General features: G+C 33.9%; 3 protein-coding genes across 4 annotated transcripts; 2 read left to right on the forward strand and 1 right to left on the reverse strand.

Moving 5' to 3' along the window:
- Positions 1-7,159: 7,159 nt before the first annotated feature.
- LOC111793853 (aquaporin NIP2-2-like) lies at positions 7,160-9,559 on the forward strand. The gene is made up of 5 exons (XM_023675915.1): positions 7,160-7,334; positions 7,481-7,705; positions 8,791-8,985; positions 9,098-9,159; positions 9,285-9,559. Exons 1-5 carry the CDS (start codon positions 7,197-7,199, stop codon positions 9,448-9,450), a joined length of 786 nt encoding a protein of 261 aa, XP_023531683.1. The 5' UTR covers positions 7,160-7,196; the 3' UTR covers positions 9,451-9,559.
- Positions 9,560-10,820: 1,261 nt separating this feature from the next.
- Positions 10,821-12,150, reverse strand: LOC111793696 (gibberellin-regulated protein 4-like). Of its 2 annotated transcripts, XM_023675701.1 has the most exons (4): positions 11,982-12,145; positions 11,851-11,886; positions 11,547-11,580; positions 10,821-11,444 (listed from the first exon to the last, which is right to left on the reverse strand). In XM_023675701.1, the coding sequence occupies exons 1-4, from the start codon at positions 12,048-12,050 to the stop codon at positions 11,263-11,265; spliced, it is 321 nt and encodes a 106-aa protein (XP_023531469.1). In that variant the 5' UTR covers positions 12,051-12,145; the 3' UTR covers positions 10,821-11,262. The 2 variants fall into 2 exon arrangements, with proteins under 2 accessions (XP_023531469.1, XP_023531468.1); XM_023675700.1 differs by having other exon boundaries at positions 10,821-11,580; positions 11,982-12,150.
- A 4,296-nt stretch (positions 12,151-16,446) lies between these two features.
- LOC111793623 (zinc-finger homeodomain protein 9-like) lies at positions 16,447-17,561 on the forward strand. Its single transcript, XM_023675583.1, has one exon. It carries the CDS (start codon positions 16,579-16,581, stop codon positions 17,431-17,433), a length of 855 nt encoding a protein of 284 aa, XP_023531351.1. The 5' UTR covers positions 16,447-16,578; the 3' UTR covers positions 17,434-17,561.
- Positions 17,562-20,970: the final 3,409 nt, after the last annotated feature.

Below are 20,970 nucleotides of genomic sequence, written 5' to 3' on the forward strand. Positions count from 1 at the left end.
ATCTAGAACAGTAAAAAGATTAACATCATTCATATATGAAATAATAAGAATAAAATAGTTTGACTTGTTTAGTGAAGTAGAATGAAAGTTTGTGAAGAATCTATTGGAATTTGGAAAATAAAGCAACAGTAATGGAGCATGTAAAGAAAGTGTGGCAATACTATTTCTCCCAATAGATGATTGCAAATGAGTTGATTTGGAAGTGGAAGGTCTGGAATTGTACTATTTCTCCCAAGTAATGACATGTGCAGCTGAAGTTGATTATAGTCTCCAAATAATGGGTACTTGCGTCACAAGTAGATATGCCTTCGACTATACCAAAAACTAGCTACATATTGTACCTAATAACAACTATTAACATGATATTATGCTTACATGGTAAAAATAAGGAAGAATATTCAATGAGGCAGCTGCAAGGTATAGATTTTGTCTCATCTCACTCATCCTGTGTGACGATCCATATCCAAGATTAGAGTGTTATATACTCACCAACTTTCGCTTTGGTTCGTTCTTGAACCACATCTTACTAAGAGATGTACTGTTCTGATACCATTTGTAATAATTCATATTCATAATTTGGATCAGGAATACACAATTTGGATTTGACACCTAATAACTCTCATTTCCTCATCTCCACCTTCATCTTATTTACCTTCTTAACCTCTATGGCGAGTCGACCGATGGGTGACTATATTCTTTTAATCTATTTCTTCTATCTTTTTTCTTTCTTTATTTGTTTCTTATTCTTCTCTTCTCCCTTTCTCACATTTCCTTGTGAATTAAAAATAGAACGAGAACCAATTGTAGATGCTAGCATAATTTTTGTAGAAACTTATAGAAAAATTGAATAGGTTCCCAAGAAGAATGAAAAAAAAAATTGTTGTTAATATCTGATAACAAGAGACGACTAGTGATCGACTAACAACAATTGCAGCCGACACTAATAAGAAGAAGGGAAAGATGGGGACGGGGAAGGGGAATATGAAGCGGAAGAAGAAGAAAGAAGGTTTATTAGTTTAAAAAATAATAAAAAAAAAATATAGTTTCAAACTTAATTTTGAAAGAAAAAAAAGATCTAATAAAATCAGTAGTAAATAAACATCAAGGAAAGTTGGGTACAACTTAGAGAGTTTGGCCCAATAAGGGCCTCCTTTGATTGTGATAAATCACCATATGACTCATGAGAACACCTACCCATCTGGATTCTATGGGCCTCTCAAGAGTTCTAATCTTTTTGGCAATTCTTTGACATTTCACCTAACTTGTTCCAATGGTGTCTCATGGATGGCTGGATTAGGGCCTCTTCTAATTGTGATATATCATCACTCGGCTCGTCTGAACACATCAATTCATTAGAGTTCTGCACAAGATCTTAAGGTGAATTTTAAAAACTGCATGTCGTTCAACCATGTGTTATGATTCATGATGTGCCATCTGGTTCTCATTCCAACATTGTGTGGTATGTTAGACAGACATTATGGAATAAAGTCCATCAATACAAACTTTTCATTTACAGGAGACTAGTTGGAAAATCCTAAGTCCATAATGTTAATGTCAAGGTCTAAGAAGGACTAATTAGGGGTGTACACCCAACCCGAAAACTCGAAAATCCAACCCGAAATATAAGGGTGGGTTGGGTTGTGTTGGATTTCGAGTTCGAATTTGGTCTATTTTTTTTTAACCCAATTTGATTTGGGTTGGGTTTTGGTTTCAAAAGACAACCCGAAAATATTGATCAAAAAAAGAAATTGAAGTCCAAGGGCCCAAAGTCAAAACCCAACCACCCATTGCTATAGTCTTGTCTTGTCTCTTACCCTTCTTATAAAGCTCAAGCGCACAATAATTACTTAATTGGTGTAAAAAAATTTAAAATAACAATTCTAGCTTCAATTACCAAAAAAAGGTCTCATTTCTGAAATTCTGAGTCGGCCCAAATTTCTCTCCCTCATCCTCCTCATAGCCGAACTCTCTCTGTGTGCGTGTCTCTCTACTCTCTACTGCTCTCTACTTTGTTATAATTATCTGATTCTCTCTCAGCAATACGAACTTTTGTTTTACTCTCTCAGTCTCTTCTCTCACGCAGCCTCATGGCCTTTTCTCTCTTTCACAACCTCACCCCAAAATACAAACTACAAACTTCAGCCAAAATACAAATCTCACAAGGAATTTGATCTCAAACGCATTCTCTCGCGTTCTTTGTCTTGTTTCTCTCTCGTACGCCGTCTTTTTCTTTTTAGTCTCCTGTAACTCCATAACGGGAAAACTTTTTCTCTTTTTGTTATATCTCTTGCAAAGACTGATTGTATATTTTAATTTTGATGCATCTTGTGGTAATTGTTCATATTGGGTTGAATGTTTGAATCCTAATAGTTCTATTTTACTTTTATAGATGGAAAACAATAGTGCAACTGGGTGTGCAAGTATGTCTAGTAATTATAATGCATCGAAGCTATCATTGGCTGCACAATCTGAATTTAAGAAGAAGAAACCTAATAAATCAACCGTGAGATCACTTTACAAGATTAGAGAACAATAATAAGAGGTGCAAGTGCAACTATTGTTCTAAGGAGTATGCTTGTGATACTAATTCTTATGGAACTAGCAAGTTATGGAGCGTTTAAAAAAATCAATGTAAAAAGTACACATATAAGGTGGAGGACAAAGGACAAACCATTCTAAGTTTTCAAATAGATAGAAAGGGTGGTAGTAATATTGTTACTTCATTACTTAGTCAAACAAGATGTAGAGCAGCATGTGTCAAGATGATAATTATGGATGAGTTGTCATTTAAATTTGCAGAGAACGAGAGTTTCAAATTGTTTTGTAGTATTACATGTCCTAAGTTTGACCCGTCAAGAGTAACCATTGCTAGAAATATATTTCAACTCTATCTAAAAGAAAAAAAAGAAGTTGGAAAGATTTTTTAGTAGTCATTCCAAAAGGGTTTGTCTTACCACCGACACATGGACTTCGTTGCAAAACATTAATTACATGGTAATCACCGCACATTTTATTGATTCAGAATGAAATTTGCATAAAAGAATTCACAACTTTTGTCAAGTTGTTAACCACCAGAGAAAAATTATTGGCAAGATTATTGAGAGTTGTTTATTGGAATGGAGAATTGAGAAGGATTTCTCTATCACAGTTGATAATGCAAGTTCCAATGATAATTATTTCATATATTATGAGAAGGCTTAGAAGTTGAAATTCACTTGTCTTAGATTGTCTTAGATGGAGAAATATTACACATGAGGTGTTGTGCTCACATAATTAACTTGATTATGAATGAAGGGCTTAAAGAAATGCATGACTCAATTTCTAGTGTTCGCAATGACGAGAGGTATGTTAGATCATCCCACAAGAGATTGACAAAGTTTAAAGATCGTGTTGAACAAGAAAAAATTAAATGTAAAGCACTTGTTTGTTTGGATGTGGCGACTAGATGAAATTTCACTTATTTGATGCTTGATCATGCCTTGAAATTCGAAAAAGCTTTCAAAGTATTAGAGGAAGAAGAATTAGATTATGTTGATTACTTCAAAGAGGGGATCATAAAAATAAAAGAATAGGGCCACCAACCATTGACGATTTGAAAAAAGTTGCAGTGTTTGTAAAGTTTTTGAAGGTTTTGTATGATCTCACAACTAAGATAAGTGGTTCTTTATATGTGATTTCTAATTCTTATTTTCATGAACTTTGGGGTATTCTAGAACTTTTTAATTGAGTGGAGTACAAAGGTAAACTCTGTTTTAAGTAACATGAGTTCAAATATGAGAGTTAAGTATGACAAATATTGTGGCTCATTGAAAAGAATTAATAAGTTGATATTCATAGCAGTGGTACTTATAAATTGGATTGCTATCATTTTGCTTTTCGAATATTTATGAAGAAGCTATGGCTAAAGTGATGGTGGATGTCATAAAGAATTATTTAATTCGTTTGCATGATTACTACAAGTTGTATGATAATGCTCTAGATCATCATCAATCTGAATCAAGACTCACTTCTAAGTCCATGAGTATGGAGATGGACACAATTGATGAAGTGAATTTGAATGGTTCAATATTAGTATTATCAAGATACAAACGAAGAAGAGAAAGCAAAATTCACTCGAGTTAAAGAATGATGTGGATCGATATTTATCTGACCCTAGTGAATACTTAATAATAATTTTGATGTTTTGGCATGGTGGAAAGCAAATGAGTTTAAATATAGAGTTTTATCGAAAATTGCCCAACATGTTTTGGCCACTCCAGTGTCGACTATATCTTCTGAACCAACATTTAGTACGAGGGGGAGGATTCTTGATTCTTTTAGAGTTCTTTGACACCTAAAAAACAATGAAAGCTTTTATATATACACAAAATTGGATGGGTAAAAAATCAGTATCGCTAGATCTTCCTCAACCACTTCAAGATTTTGAGATTTGTTCTAAGATTGAGATAGGTAACTCCAAATGTATTTATTGTCTATTTGTTAAAATGTATTCTATATTGTTATATCACAATTTATATTTTATTTTTTCAGATGATTTAAGACCCTCAAGCTCCACCAATGTCATGCAAGAATAATTATTTTTCAATGTAAATAAAATATTTTAAGTTACAAAATACTTTGTCCAAACAATCTTAAAACGGTATGTAACTAACTTTCAAGATACTATTTTTCTTTTGCAGAACTCAATAGAACAATAGTTTTAAATTTTTAGGCATTTGTTAAATGTTGTAACTTTGGAATTAATTCATTGAATATTTTTTACATATTTATTTGTGAATTTTTAGGCATTTTGTTGAATGATTATCTATTGTAAATGTAGATAATTTAATTAGATGTGGTATCTTTGGAATAGATTCATTGTATATTCTTTACATATTTATAATATGAATGCAATAGAGAGTTTGATAATTTTAATTTAAGCTTATAGGTGGTAATTGTTTTATCATTTTAGGTCATACAAATTAAATTTTTTTTAATTTTTTTTTGGACAAACAGAGGGTTAAATTGAGTTAGATTGGAAAATTTTTTGGGTTGGGTTAAAAAAAAATCTTTCAACCTAACCCAATCCAGACCATGTACACCCCTAGGACCAATCATCGTGTCTGTCAACTAGTTGATACTCAAGTGATTGCTCACTCAATTTGTGGGATCAAACCTAACCCAATCCAGACCATGTACACCACTAGGACCAATCATCGTATCTGTCAACTAGTTGATACTCAAGTGATTGCTCACTCAATTTGTGGGATCAAGGGAGTCGTTTCCACAATGATACTGGCACAATGAAAACCTCATCTCAGAGTACTCCCTCTCAAAGTACTCCCTATCTGAGGCATCACCAAGTCATGTTAGGCATGGATCAATCGAGACAGGTTCACTAATAAAGCTATCTTGTTGCCCTATTAGTTCCAACATAGTCTAGTAAAATTCTAGGGAAGTAACTCCATATGTTGGGCACATCATGTGGTCCCTCGTCCATCAAAACAAATTCATTGGTCCAACACAAGGCCTAGTAAAGACATGTGTGAAACTCCACATCGATTTGAGAGAGGAACGAGTGCCAACGAAGATGTTGGGCCCTGAAAGGGATGGATTGTGAGATCTCAAATCGGTTGAGGAGGGAACGAAACATTTTTTTATAAGGATGTGAAAAACTCTCCTTAGTAGATAGGTTTAAAAACCTTGAGGGGAGCCCGAAAGGGAGAGCTCAAAGAAAACAATATCTACTAATGATAGACTTGGGCTGTTATAACACGACAATAAATCCTTTCACATACTTCGAGTTTTCTCTCATTTATTGTGGTATCTATCTTCGTTATCTTTCCAAGATATTCTAACAGTTTAATCGTTCTACCTTGTCATAGTCATATTTTGAACCGTCCTTATTCCTATATCTATCTCTGAACAACACAATAAAGTTAGTTCAATTTTAATGAAAAAGCTCAATATCATTCACCTTCATTACTATCATGCATTATTTGCCAAACTCTTTTTTCACTCCATGCATATTGAACCCATTAATACTCTCTCCTATATCATTGTACGGGTTTTATTGCATACATTTAAACACAACTGATTGCAAATATCCTTGTTATTAACAAACTGGTTTAATAAGTGCATGGTTCAAAATAAAGACAACAGTGATGTTAACAATAATTGCCCAAATTGAAATGACAATAATTTAAAAGAATAAAAATGCCTTTAACTTCATTTTCATGGTCTCCACACCAACGTCATCATTTGTACAAAGGTGTCTTATCTTTAAGATTATTTAAAGAAATTCTCAGTAAATAATTTCAGTTTTGGGTCAGAGAAATGCAATCATGTTAGAACCTATTTGCATAATCTTATTAGGCCAACTCCTTATAAAATAATAAGGAATTTAGAAGTCATTTGGATCACTTTTGGACATTTTGCAACTATATAGCATAATCCAATAAATTAATTAATTAATTAATTTAGTCAGCTCCATTTTGAATCCCTTTCTCTTAAATTGTTCTACCATCCCCATAATCATTTTGAGAATTTTCATGGGTCAACCATGTTTAATGCAATAAAATTAAACAAACTTTGTTCATACTTCAAGGAATGGTCCTCTAATACCCACCTTAATCTACCTCTACCTTCAATTCAAGTTTTGCTGTTAAGGACCCAATTGTCAACCATTCTCTGTCAACTTAATATTCATATTTGGGCTACTCGTGTGGCTTACATTCAATCCCACATCAATCCATTAACCCATCTATTCAAATTCATGACATCCACTCATCTATTCAAATTCACGACATCCACTTGTTACAAGTAAGACAGACGTAAAACAACGAATGATGACTTAAATTAAGGTTTATTGAAGATATCATAGTTATAATCAAACTTTCTCCCACTTGATCATACAATAATCCTAAATTTATGTTACCTAACTTTCACTCCATTTTCTTACCTCCGTGGCCATTCTTATGCTTTCAAAAACCGAACAATTAAAAAAAAAAACTAAAACCTAATAACATTTAATAATTTGTTTTCACAATTGCTCCACATCTACAACACACTATACTACTAATTAATATAGTGCCTATAAGATATTAAATAAGATGGAGTGTGTATGATACTTTAGTTTGTTTAATAAAAAAAAGCATCTTCATCATCTTCATCATCTTGATCTTACCCCACCACCAAAATTTCTAAATTTCTAAAACATGGCCGTAGAGAACCCCAATTGGAGGTCCATCAATGAAGAAGCCTTCATCTCCTTCAGAATCGAATACCCTGATCCTCAACAATCCTTCTTCCGCCACCGATTTTACCAATTTTACCCGCCCGAGTTCTACCAAAAGGTAGCGATTCACCCGACTTTTCTTTTCTCTGTTCCACTCTGATTAAATTTCAATTTGAAGTTACTGTGTTGTCTTGATGTTATGGATATTTAGTACTAAATTATAGTTTCCATATATATTCTAAAATTTTCACTTTGTGTATGTAGGTTGTGGCAGAGCTGATTGCTACTTACTTGGTTGTGTTTGTGACATGCGGGACGGCGGCATTGAGTGTCCATGATGAGCGGCAACTGCCCAAGCTTGGCGCGTCCATTGCGGGCGGCCTCATTGTCATGGTCATGATTTACGCTGTCGGACATATCTCCGGCGCTCATATGAATCCCGCGGTTACTTTTGCTTTTGCTTCTCTTAGGCGATTTCCTTGGAAACAGGTTCCTTCTTCCTCCTCTTAATACTCTTTTTCTCAAGTTTTTGTTAATTTCTAATCCATCAATTTCTTTTGGGCATGTGTAGTAATAATAGTTCATCGACGATTTGAGTGATAATAATTTGTAAGGGAGAAGTAATTCATGATTGAAATGATCCTACATATGTCTGAGATCCTACAATATACAAATAAATAGAGAGCATATGATGCAACCGATAATGTTTTCATATGTATTACAATACTTGTAACTCATGAGACTGATATACATATTATTTATTATGTAATCATACATAATGATCTATCTTAATAATTCATGACGATTATATTAGTAACTCATATCCATCATCATAATTGTTGTAACGGAGGCGGAAGTAAGATCGATTGCACTCACACATCCACAAACACAAATTAAGTAAAGAGACACAAAGAGTTACGTGGTTAGGAGAGAATAAACTCTCGTACATTCAGGGGTGGCAACCAATCACAATAATCAAAGTGTTTATAATCTTGCACTCTCAAACTACAAAGTCTCACTCAACAAAATTCCTCCTATATGGCACAAGGTAAATAGAAAATGACACTCAATCTCAATAACAATACTAGACAAACTCATGTATAGGCATAAAAATACTAATTCTCATACATAAATCAAAGCAACAGTAATGTTCAGATATGAATCAAGATGATTCATGTACCAATATGAGAGAATGTACCAATGTGTGAGATGGAACACTGTCCGATGTCTGGCTCTAATACCATTTGTAACACTCCAAACCCAGTGCTAACAGATATTGTTCTCTTTGGCCTTTCCCTTTCGGGCTTCTCCTCAAGGTTTTTAAAACTCGTCTATTAGGGAGAGACTTCCACATCCTTCTCTTCAATCTATATGGGATCTCACAATCCACTCCCCTACGAGCCCAATGTCTTTACTGTCACTCGTACTCCTCTCCAATCCATATGAGATCTCACCATCATCTTACATAGACCATCTAACATTAGAACCAACTCAAACCCGGAAGAAAAAAACTCAATTAGTTTCAAACATGATTTTTGTTGAATTGAATTAAATATTTGATTTTTATATTACAGGTTCCACTCTATGTAGCTGGTCAACTAAGTGGTGCTACATCGGCAGCTCTTACCCTGCGCATATTATTGGACCCAATTAAAGAAATAGGCACCACTACACCTTCTGGTTCCGAGCTTAAAGCACTTCTCATGGAGATTGTTGTCTCATTCTGTATGATGTTCGTCACTTTTGCAGTTGCCACCGACACAAAAGCAGTAAGAACAAATAAGCTTTAACTGATTTGTATAGAATAATGTGAACTATGTTTGAGATTGATATTGAATACTAAATTTTGGTTCATCAATGAATGACTACTCATTATGGCAGATAGGAGAGGTTGCAGGTATAGCAGTCGGTTCAGCTGTTTGTATCACATCCATCTTTGCAGGGTAAGCAAACAAAAATACAAAATGGTTTGGGCAAAATTTTATGAGGAGACCTTAATTTCAAAGCATTTTCAACATGTGCATAGCGTTGAAGACAAATTCTCGTAACATGTGTTAACCATGTCTAGGCCTATATCGGGTGGATCGATGAACCCTGCGAGGACAATTGGACCTGCGATTGCAAGTTCACATTATGAAGGAATTTGGGTGTATCTGGTCGGGCCAGTTATAGGGACGTTGTTGGGAGCATGGTCATATAGTTTCATACGAGTGAGTGAAAAACATGGACATTAACTTTTTATACGTTGATATTCGCTCGAACTATGACAATAAATTAGATGACGGAGAATGTTCAAAATTAACGATTTTTCAATCAAATAAAATTTGTTGTATAAAGGGTGTATGTCAGTTTTTTTTTCTTCTTTTATGTCTATTTCGTGCCAATAAAGATAGTGTTCCTAACTTATATATCGATGATCTTCACCTTATAACTTAACTACTATTGATCATCTAATAAATAATATGTTCTTATTGTTTAAGTCACAAAATTAGTATTTAAAGAAACTACTAATTTGCTCTATATGAGTGAAGATTATATTCATAGTTTTATATTTGTTCAAATTGAATAAGGTATTAAAATTTATTTTCATTTATGCCAATCAAAAAATAATTCTTCAAAGGCAAGAGCACATAACTCACTCGAGATTATCGAGTTGATATAATGATCATGTGAAATATTTGTTATGAGTTGTTAGGAAGATGTATTGGGTTTAGTTCACTTGATGATTCATATTCTCATTTATTTTGGTTATTAACTCTCATTTAATTCATAACCATTTTTGTTCATATTTTCATTTTTGTTCATATTTTCATTTTTGTTCATGAATCATTTTGATTCATGTACGAGTATTAATATTACTATGCCTATATGAAAGCTTATCTAACATTATTTTGAAGTTTGGAGTCACTGTCATTTTGTATTTTCATAGAGTCTGTTAAAGATCATGTATTTGTTTCAGTTAGTATGTAATTATAGGAGTTAGATCTAGTTTTTTATTTGATTTAGTTTTGATTTGATTAGATTTTATTTTGATTTGTTTACTATTACCAGATTTTTATGTAGATTTTCTAAATATCTTTTGTATTCTCGGTATAAATATGGAGCATTCTTGCTCTTCATAATTCAGTATTCTCTGTATAAATATAGAGCATTCTTGCTCTTCATAATTCAATCTTCTCATCAATCATTCAATCAATCCCTATTTCCTCTTCATAATTCAATCTTCTCATCAATCATTCAATCAATCCCTATTTCACTAACAGAGTCAATGGAGGATGAATTTTGTAAAAGATACTTGGTGCTATGAGAGTGCAACAGATTCCCTTCTCTCCTAACTAAGTAAATCTTTATATCTCTTTGTTTAATTTATGTTTGTGAGTGTGTGAGTGCGATCCATCTTGCTTCCACTTCTACTGCAACAAGTGGATATTGAATATTAGAGCATTGAAGGTGTGGATATTGAATATTAGAGCATTGAAGGTTTATGTTTGTGGGTGTGTGAGTGCAATCGATATTGCTTTTGCTTCTGCAACAAGTGAATATTGGATATTAGAGCATTAAAGGTCAACATTACGGTACAATAATATTAATTTCTCAATTAATATAGTTAGAAAACGAGATTAAATATTTAATAGTCAAATTTTGTACAAACTGATTGCACACAATACTCACTAAACAATTTGAATGGAATCAAATCATAGCCTAAAACCAAATTAGTACCACCGTTTTGTAACTGTTTAATCCATTTGATCGTAGTTCGTCCATTATTATTGGGTCAAGAAGCGTTTGCCAGTGCCATCCACCCATCCATTCACGTGAGGCTGAGGGCAGAGTATTGACTAATTACGACAGCGTCACATGGAAACACTGAAATTTGAACAGAAACAAGAGGTTTCATTGCTCATAATAAAAGGAATAAGCCGAAGCCAAGAAGCTCCCCCGATTGGGTGACATATTTCATCTTCATTTTCAAGAAGAGAGCATAACAGATCTCAATTTGCTTCAAGAGCACAAAAGAGATTGAAATGGAAATGGGTTGTGTGTTTTTAAGGGCATTTGGGCCCTCCTTCCTTGGTCTTCCAGTTATTGTAGCAAGGGCAAACGCCTTTGTTTCCATAGTAACCCGGCGGCACGCACAAGCACTTTCTGCAGCATTTTTGGCAAAAGAACATGCATGGTTTGTGGTACTGTGTCCTCCCGCATCGACTGGCGCACCGACTTGGGCATTCTGTCAATTTTTTAACCCATTTCATATCCACTAATTCAAGCAAATCAACCATAAAAAAATTACTCAAAAACTGTTGGGATTTGGAATTAGGAGAGTATTTACGGTAGATATTGACGCTCCCTGGTCCATATGGGTTCTGAACAAACCAACAACAATGCACATCAAAATAAGAGTACTACAACAACAAGGTGTTCGAAGAAATGCCGCAATGGGAAATAAGTGATTAAAGAGTGGATTAAGAGTATTCCAAACCCCATTTTCAAGCCCAATAACAGAGCAGATCAAAACAAGAGCAGACGCATACAAGGTGTTCGAGAAAATGCCGCAACGACAAAAGAATCCAAGATTATGGAATTCCGAACCCCAATGTCCAGTAACAAGGAAACTAGACTAGGAAAAGACTTACCCTGTTGCGACCACCACGTCCATTGCCGGCCATGACCTGCAGAACGAATCGAACCACAAGAAAAAAAAAAAACAGTCAGTTTTCTCACTGTGTCAAGAAGAGTATTAAGGTAGAGGTGCAGAGGGTCTCACCGTGGTCTCAAACATGGAAAGGGCAATGAGAAACAAGATCAAGATGGCAGCGAACTTAGCCATCGCCATCTCCAGGTGAAAGAGAAGAAGAAGAAGAAGAAGATTAAGAGGTAATGGGGAATTGGAGTTTGCGATCTCTTCTCTGCTCTTCTGTGTTGGGAATAAATAGGAAGGTTTGAGGGACAGATGGGAAGAAGAAGAAGAAGGAGGAGGGAATAATCAGGTGTTGTCGCTCATATGCTTTCGATTGTGTACCGACACGTGGCACATGCCCAGGCCCCATAAATCGAGTTGTTTTTGCAATATCATATGTAGGGACAAAATGGGTACATAGTAGCATGTGACTTGAGTATTTTTTTAAAATATATTCGGTAAGTGACTTACTATTCGATCAGAAAATGCATACAAAAGTAATCGCGGAGAGATCTATCATTTTATAAAAACATTTCATGACCTTGAACTCTACTTTCCAATTCGTGCTAAAACTTTGATGTGCAATACTTCTCTATTCACTCGACAAACATGTACAGACCCTTGGGTCTGCTCTTCAGCTAGTCAAATATACTTTTAAATTAGTTGAGTTAAATTTGTACTTTTAATTAGAGTTCAACTGCAAATCACTTTTCGCAAATCAAAGTTTTCGAGTACTTGTGTCTACATTCTTCAAATGAATTTCCAACATGTCAATCTCTGATAATATTTAATAACCAATTATCAGAGTGGCGCAACTGAAGCATGGTGAACCCATAACTCACATGTCCCTAATAGAACATTTTTCTTTACAGTTGTATGATGTAACAACGACAGAAAATGAATACCCACTTATTGCCTAATCCCCTCATAGGATCACAAACTTTACCTATGGCAACTTATGTTATCTCAGTACTCCGACTAGTCGTTAATCAATTTTAAAAATTAAAATTTTCAATTTTCGCGATGCCCTACCGATCTTTGGTCTCAATTTAGCGGGCTTATTTTATATGATACCTTTTTAATCCAATAATCCAACGAATCTTCCTCATTCATGATCATTTTTAGTAATCCAAACAGTCTGATCTTTGGAGAATCATGTTTTGAGAAATTTACGTGAAGAACGCTCAATCAAAAATCAACTCCTTCCAGCCGAATATGAAGATTGAAAGCCGTATCTTATATTATCGGGTGGGATAAGGAGGAGTGTTGTTGGTCAAGAGTGTGGTACAACCCACGTTTCCTCCCGACATTAAGGTACACCAAATAAAATCACCCTTAATCGGTCCTCACAACACACATCTGTAAGAGAGGAACCACAAGTAACAGAGAGAGAGATGGAACGGTCATCGTAGTTTTCCAGCGAAAACAAACTAAACCCTACCTCTCATTTTAAGACATCCAACAAACCACGAATAATTCCCAAATGTTCCCCATGCACAACTACTCATCATAAGTTCAACGACAAGAAAAGGAAATATGAAATATAGAAAGAAAACAGCAGAATACAAATGTAATATGAACCAAAAGACATCAATCATACAAAATATTTCAATAAAGATGTGAATAAAAGGTTGTCAAAATTATCAAAAGATGTTTTGGTTCGTGCATTGCAAACCTGACAACATTATCTTTGGCCTAAGTTGGATACCTCAAAGATGCACCAGTCAACTTCTAAAGAAATGCAAAGGAAACATATATCCGATCTTGAGCCTGAAGCTCTATACCAAATGATAAAATAAGGAATCACTACAAGGGGAATAAGATTCGGATTACCTTGTTGATCGAATACCTCAAGGCAACAACATTGTTTGAGATTCGAATCACTCCACAAGCAATATCGATCATATCTAGCTTGAATGATTCTTGTTGATCAAATACTTCAAGGCAAGAACACTTGATTGAGATTCGAATCACTCCACAAGCAAGATTGATCATGTCGAGCTTGAATGATTCTACATGCAACCTAAACTACGTAGAATTGCAAAGAAACTTAGTCATTGGCTAAAGAAAACACAAATGTTCCTTTTACTATATTTTTCAAGTTTGCGTTACGAATACAATATACATGGCTTTATATAGCCTCAAAATGAAACTATTAAAGATATTCCAAGAGTTGTAACATTCATACTTAATTACCATAATTAGCCATTATGTAAATGTAACCTAAAGTAAATAAAATATCTTAAAATACAATAACTCTAAATTATTCTAAATTGTAACCCACCCAAAATTTATAACAATAAAACTTCATTCTTCTTCAATGTGGCGTGAATTGAAACGTCTTTTGGTAATTTTGACAACCTTTTCTTCACATCTTCATTGAAGTATATTGTATGATTGATGTCTTTTGGTTCATATCAAAACGGTTTACCTCGTTGGACATAAACGCTAGTGAGACAAAAACTTCATTCCTTCATGTGTATAAGGTAATGCAACGCCATAAAATAAAGGACTAACGAGCCATGGAACCCCTTGATGCACACGATCAATTACTACCAAAACAATGTCGTAGCTTTGTCAACCAAGAGGATGGATTGGTTACTAGACCAGCCCTTTGTGCGTAGGCTCCGTTTCAACCCAAACCAATGTGTTTTCACTCTCGAATCAACGAGTTTTCTCCTCTCGATTCATTTCAAATTGGCCAAAGTTGCAACATAGATCAAACAATTGCAGCAATAAAGAGAATTTTTTTCCTAAAGCTGCCATATCTTTGGATTCTTTTCCCCCTATTTTCACAACTCATTTGGAGTACAATGTGTAGCCATAAAGGAAAAGGCTCACCTAGTTTTCTATAGGGCTTGCCCTCATAAGGATCCCTATGTCTCTCCTTTAACCCTTTTGTATTATTACACTAATAGCTTGTCTCTATATTCAATTTCACCAAAAATCAATACGCTTATACCTTCTATAATCTCATACATCTCATGTTATAATCTCATTCATTTCAAATAAAACACAATCTTTTATAGTATAAATTAAATTAATGTAAAATTGAAAGTTTGGTGACGGTGAAGATGCTGAGATATAATATTTGGAGTATATATTGTTTATGGAATATATCGTACATATTATATTTTGATTTATAGTATATTTTATTTCATTTTCAATATTTAATTAGTTTATATTTTCCTTATTGGTAGATATTAATTGCTAGCTTGTATCCTATTTTAAAGCTTATAATTATTTCAATATCGGACCTTGAACATATAATAGTTCCGAATCAAATGATCTTTTGCTTGTCTCATGGTAGCCTGCTCCAGTTCCCTTACGAAACTTTCGTTATTGGGTTAGCCATACACTTCACATGTTTCTAGCGATTCACATGGCATCATCAAATGATACAAGTCTTGGATAAGAATCTACAACGCACTAGAACGCTCTTGTCCATAAGAAAATACTTTTATTACAATTCTATTTCTATTTCTCATTCTTAACCGAAGAGAAGGACGATGGATGTATGAATAAATTAAATAGGCATTATTGGGTGGGTAGAGTGTTTGGGCAATGGGTATCAAATTATTAAACCTAATCATTTTCCCTTTTTCAATAAATAAATAAATATAATTTATTTATTTATTTAAAACTTCAACCAAATCTTTACTTTTTTACACATTTTTCTGGAATGATTTTTTTTTTTTTTTCAGTAATGACTTTCATTATTAGAAATTATGATTTTGTGCGATGGTATGATATTGTTCACCGTTCTAATAATTTATAATATTTATTTAATGAATGAGTCAAAAATGTTTGGAACAAAATGAAAATGAATGAGGTTGTCGGGTGTGGGTGTGGTGTCCATAGAATTGGAAAAATGGTTTAGGTGTGTGAAGGGTACCCTGTCCTTATTACGGGACCTTATCTCCTCATCCTGTGGGACCCACTTCCACCTGCCCTCCATTTCCCCCCTTAACTCTCCAATTTAAATCATTTTTCATTTTCTATAAATTATTTCAACTAAATTTATTTGATATTTACAATGGAGTTTGACTAATCCACTACTAACATTGACTTTATTTCTGGACGGACACGTGGCACGTGATATGAGGACTGGACTGGGTGAGCACCACGTGGAGGGGGACAAGAGTCCCAGTAAAATCCAAAAGGACGCAGGGAGGTAATTAAATGAGGTTAAATGTTAGAGATTAATAGCACACAAACAAGGGGGGACCCTTCTGTAAAAATACACTAAATTACTACTGAGTCAACTCGGCCCCTAATCCCCCGAGTCTTAAATTCCTCCAACTCGGTCAATTATTATTATTATTATTATTATTATTATTATTATTATTATTATTTAAATCAAATTTTCAAATTTAAAATTGAAAATCAAAATCCCTCCCCTTTTATTTATTACACTTTCAGAAACATGTAAACCCATGTGGACCCCACTCTCTCCAACTTAACCACACATCACAAAACCATGGTTAAAGTTTAATATATTATCAAACTTCATTTTTTTTATTATTTTAATTTAAATGAAAAATTATTTTACTGAAAAAAAATATTCATCACTTCATCATCTCCTTCCCCCTCTTCTTCTGCGTCTCCAAATTCTAATTTTTTTGTCGAAAAACAAACATAAAAATTATATTTTTATTCTTGTATTACTCTAAATGTTTGAGCTATGGATTTGATTCCTGCAATTTCCACCGCCGCTGCCGCCATTACCACAGGCGGAGGAGGAGCTGTGAAATCCCCTGAATTTGACGCGGAAACACCCATCAAATTCCAACCAACCACCAAATCTCACTCCTTCACCAATGGTGTCCTCAAGCGCCACCACCACACGCCGCCCCCGCCTCCGTCGCTGGTCTACAAAGAATGCCTCAAGAATCACGCTGCCAGTATGGGCGGCCATGCTTTGGACGGCTGCGGCGAGTTCATGCCGTCCCCTACCGCTACTACCACAGATCCAACCTCTTTCAAATGCGCCGCCTGTGGCTGCCATCGGAATTTCCACCGCCGTGACCCGGAAGATACAATCGCCACTCCGACAACAACTCATGTCATTGAGTATCAACCCCACCACCGTCATCATCCGCCGCCGCACAGAAGCCCAAACTCTGCCTCTCCTCCACCGATCTCCTCCTCGTACTACCCTTCAGCACCCCACATGCTTCTCGCCTTATCCGGCGGCATGACAGAGAACGCCGGTGGCGGATTCCACCACTCAATTCTGACGCCGAGTTCGAATTCGAGAAAACGATTCAGATCGAAATTTACTCAAAATCAAAAGGATAAAATGTATGAATTTGCAGAGAAAGTAGGATGGAAGATTCAGAAACGAGACGAGGATTTGATTCAAGACTTCTGTAGCCACGTCGGAGTCGACAGAGGCGTTCTCAAAGTCTGGATGCATAACAACAAGAACACTCTCTGTAAAAAAGACAACGCCCAAAACATCAACGGCCACGGCGATGGAGACAACGACACAAAAATTAACCGCGCCGGCGCAAATGGGTCATCATCTTCCTCTTGATCTGAATAAATTATTAGTCCATAGAAGAGTAATTTCTTATCTTTCTTTTTTTCTGCTCTGTTTTTGTTAATTTCAAGTTCATTCTCTAATTACATTCAAATATCCAAATTTCCCACTCCAAACACTAATCACTTTCTTAACCATCTTTCCCTTCTTTTTCTTCTTCTAATCTCAATCGTTCATAGCCCTAATTAGAGAGAGAGAGAGAGAGAGAGAGAGAGAGAGAGAGAGAGGAGAGAGAGAGATTTGTTCTTATCTTCTGTCTGAGAAAAAGCAGCAGAAAGTGTTCTGGTTCTAATAATTATTCCAAACTATCCCTAAACATTTAGGGAACTGTTCATAAAATTAATGGAATAATTTGTATGATTAAGAGAATAATTAAGATATGATTAAATTACAAAAAGTGGGAATCCCATGAGTGCCTTTTAATATTCTTTCAAATTGCAAATCAATCTTTGTTCTTGTTTCATAGCTTTTATTTACGGAATTCATATAATTTAATCCAATGTTTTCATTAGCTTTTAGATTTAATTTTATATTATAATGTTTGCATGTGCAATTAGAATTTGTTATATTAATTTCCCTTTTAAGGTAATGTTAGATACTATATTATATTTATTTGTATATAGTTTTTAATAATATGATCATGGGATTTGTACTTTCATCACTCTTGTCTAATCATTTTCTTTACCACTTTTAAGCTTTGTTTAATCTTTTCATTATAAAATAATTAATGATGATTTCAGCCCTAATCTCTGTCTTTTTTTTTATTTTTATAATAATTATTTTTTTAAAAGACTAAATAAGCCTATTTTAATAAATTTAGGGATTAAAATAAATATATTTCTAAAGTTAAGGAGTAAAGTTTAACCAAAAATAAAATTTTGAGACCAAAATAATATTTAAATTTAGTTTGAGAGGTATAAATTTTTTTTTTCTTTTTATTAAAAATTTTTAGAACGTCATCCAACGTAAAATTGTTTCACATGAAACATGTTTAATATAGAAGTTTCTATAATTGAGCTATTGAAAAGCTTACACTTTGTCAGTATTATAGGCAGTGATTTTCAATTCTTTTAATCTTTTCTTAACCATCGTATCCTTAAGATTGCTCTCATTCGAATATGATTTTGGTTTATTTATGTACCGTTCTTTACTCGAGTGTAATTCAATAATGATAGTTTGAATGTCATTTTCTTTCCGTTTGTACTATTACTTTGAATATGACCTTCCAATTACACAACCCCTTTGCCCATAACTTGATGGTGATTAATGTATGCCTTATTTTGGGACTTCCAAACGGGTATTTTTTTTTTTTTTCCTATAAATGTCTATTTTATTAGTAAAATGTAATGGTAGCCTTTCAATTTCATCAAATTAGATCTATAAAGTTAAATAATTGGTAAAGATAGTACGGTAAAAATGAGTTGAAATTCCATATAGTTTAAAGAATTAGTCGTTCAAAAGGACTTGATTTTTTTTTTCAATGTTTCCCATTAAAACAATACAAATCCAAAATTTTTGTTTTTAATTCTAATGTAACGGACATGGAGACTGATAACTGCATCGGGTAGGGATATATTTGGAAGATAGTTCGTCAAGATGTGATAGAGATATATAGAGTAGATATTTGGTAAAGATTTGATAAGGATATACCTCATAGATTTAAATCTTTGAAAGCTATATTTAGTAAATTGAAATGGTCGTGCTTCAAAAATGTACTTTTCTTACAAGTATTCTAACAAGTCATCAATAATAAAATTTTTAGACAATATTCATCCTTCAATTCCCTCTCTCTTGTTCTTTGTATTCATCTTAATCGAGTGTGTGCCTTGTTGAGTGATCCTAACAATTGGTATCAAAGCTAACAACTGGTATCGATCCTAACAAACCAAATATGTGACAACCGAGTAAAGGAATGGTACATGAATGAACTTAGATCACATTAGAATGAGATCATACTTAAAAGAATTAAAGTTACTAAGGTGTACCTTCTTCTTTAGTGGTTCAACCATAAAAACTTCATAGTTAAGCGTGTTTTGCTTAAACTAATTCTATATTGAGTGACCTCTTAAGAATTTTTTTATGATGCTCCTTTTCGAAAGGACTTGTATTGGTCGGTGGGAGTAAATGCTGAGCATGAGCCATTACGAGCAAGTCTTTCTTTTTTAAATCGAAAATAAAATTGATTAACCTTAAAGCTAGATTCCTAACCTAAAATAGAGTTGCTTCCATTACAAAATTAAAATATATATTTTAAAAAATAAATTGAAATATACTTTGAATAACTTTAGAAGATTTATCTTTTACCAAAAAAACAAATGGAATATTTTCATAATAAGAAACAATACTTTAGAAAAAGAATCTCTGTAAAACAACAATATAATATATTTTTTTTGGAGTAAAAGTTGGATTCTTTAAAATAAAGAACACATCGCATTATGCTTATGTTTTCTTTCAACACAATAAATTTTCGATTCTGGGTTTTTTTTAATGTTTAACCTGTTTTTCATTTTCATTTGACTTCAATAAATTTATCTAACTTTTTCTTTTAAACTACTATATATGTTTTAATATTTGGGGTAATTTGAAAATCTATCCATACTGAATAACAGGTAACGATCTCGAGTTTTGAGTCTCAATTTTTCTTTAGATTAGTGAGTTTCTTTAAGATTTAGATTCTGAAATTAGTCTAATATATTTTAGGAAGTTATTTCGCATAAATTTTCGTAAAAAAAAATATGGAGGCAAAACTTAGTAGAAACCGGAGTTCCAATTAAGTTTCATAAGACGTAAGTTTGCTAGTTTTTGACAAATTTTGAAAGTGTTTATTTCCTTCCATAATTAATGACACTGAGTGAGGTTATTGTTGTTAGAAAGTTGGATTAAAACTCTACTTATCAAAGAACCAAGTTGAATTGAGTTACGTAAAAAAGATACCAAAAAATCGAAAGAACATGAAAACTTGAATGAATTAAGTTAATAATTATGAAAATTCGTTTGGCAGATGCTCAAAGTAGGGTTCAAATGCAAGCGCTAGCGTGGGGAAGGTGGACACATGTCACACTCGGTAGGCGCGTGACCTACTCAGGCGTGGATGACCTTTTAGTCGCGCGTGAGGAGGGATTTTTTGCCCAATTCGATACTTTACTTAATTTAACTTAAATTAGAACGTAACGAAGAAATTTAATGAAATTTAGAGATTCTAACAAGCAGAAAAAACAAGTTCGGGAAGGCACGCATCACCCAAGTAGTAACTATTTGAACTTTCTTCAAGTAATACTTGTATGGATCGCTAGGACATACTAGCATGCGAGCATATCTTGTCTTAAGTATTTGGAATATGTGTGGTTAAAACTTTAGAAGGACAATTTTAAATGAGAATGTCCGTATGTTATGAAAAATTACTGAAATGCCCCTAAAATGAGATTTTGAGATGCATGTTGTTTACATGCTTTTCGCAATGCTAGAAAGGAGGATGAGATGTTGTAATCTATGATCTAAATGATGTTATCTCCCCGTTGAGCTTGCATGAAT

This window comes from Cucurbita pepo, chromosome LG04 (genome assembly GCF_002806865.2).
Source record: "Cucurbita pepo subsp. pepo cultivar mu-cu-16 chromosome LG04, ASM280686v2, whole genome shotgun sequence".
In the NCBI taxonomy this organism is placed as follows: Eukaryota; Viridiplantae; Streptophyta; class Magnoliopsida; order Cucurbitales; family Cucurbitaceae; genus Cucurbita; species Cucurbita pepo.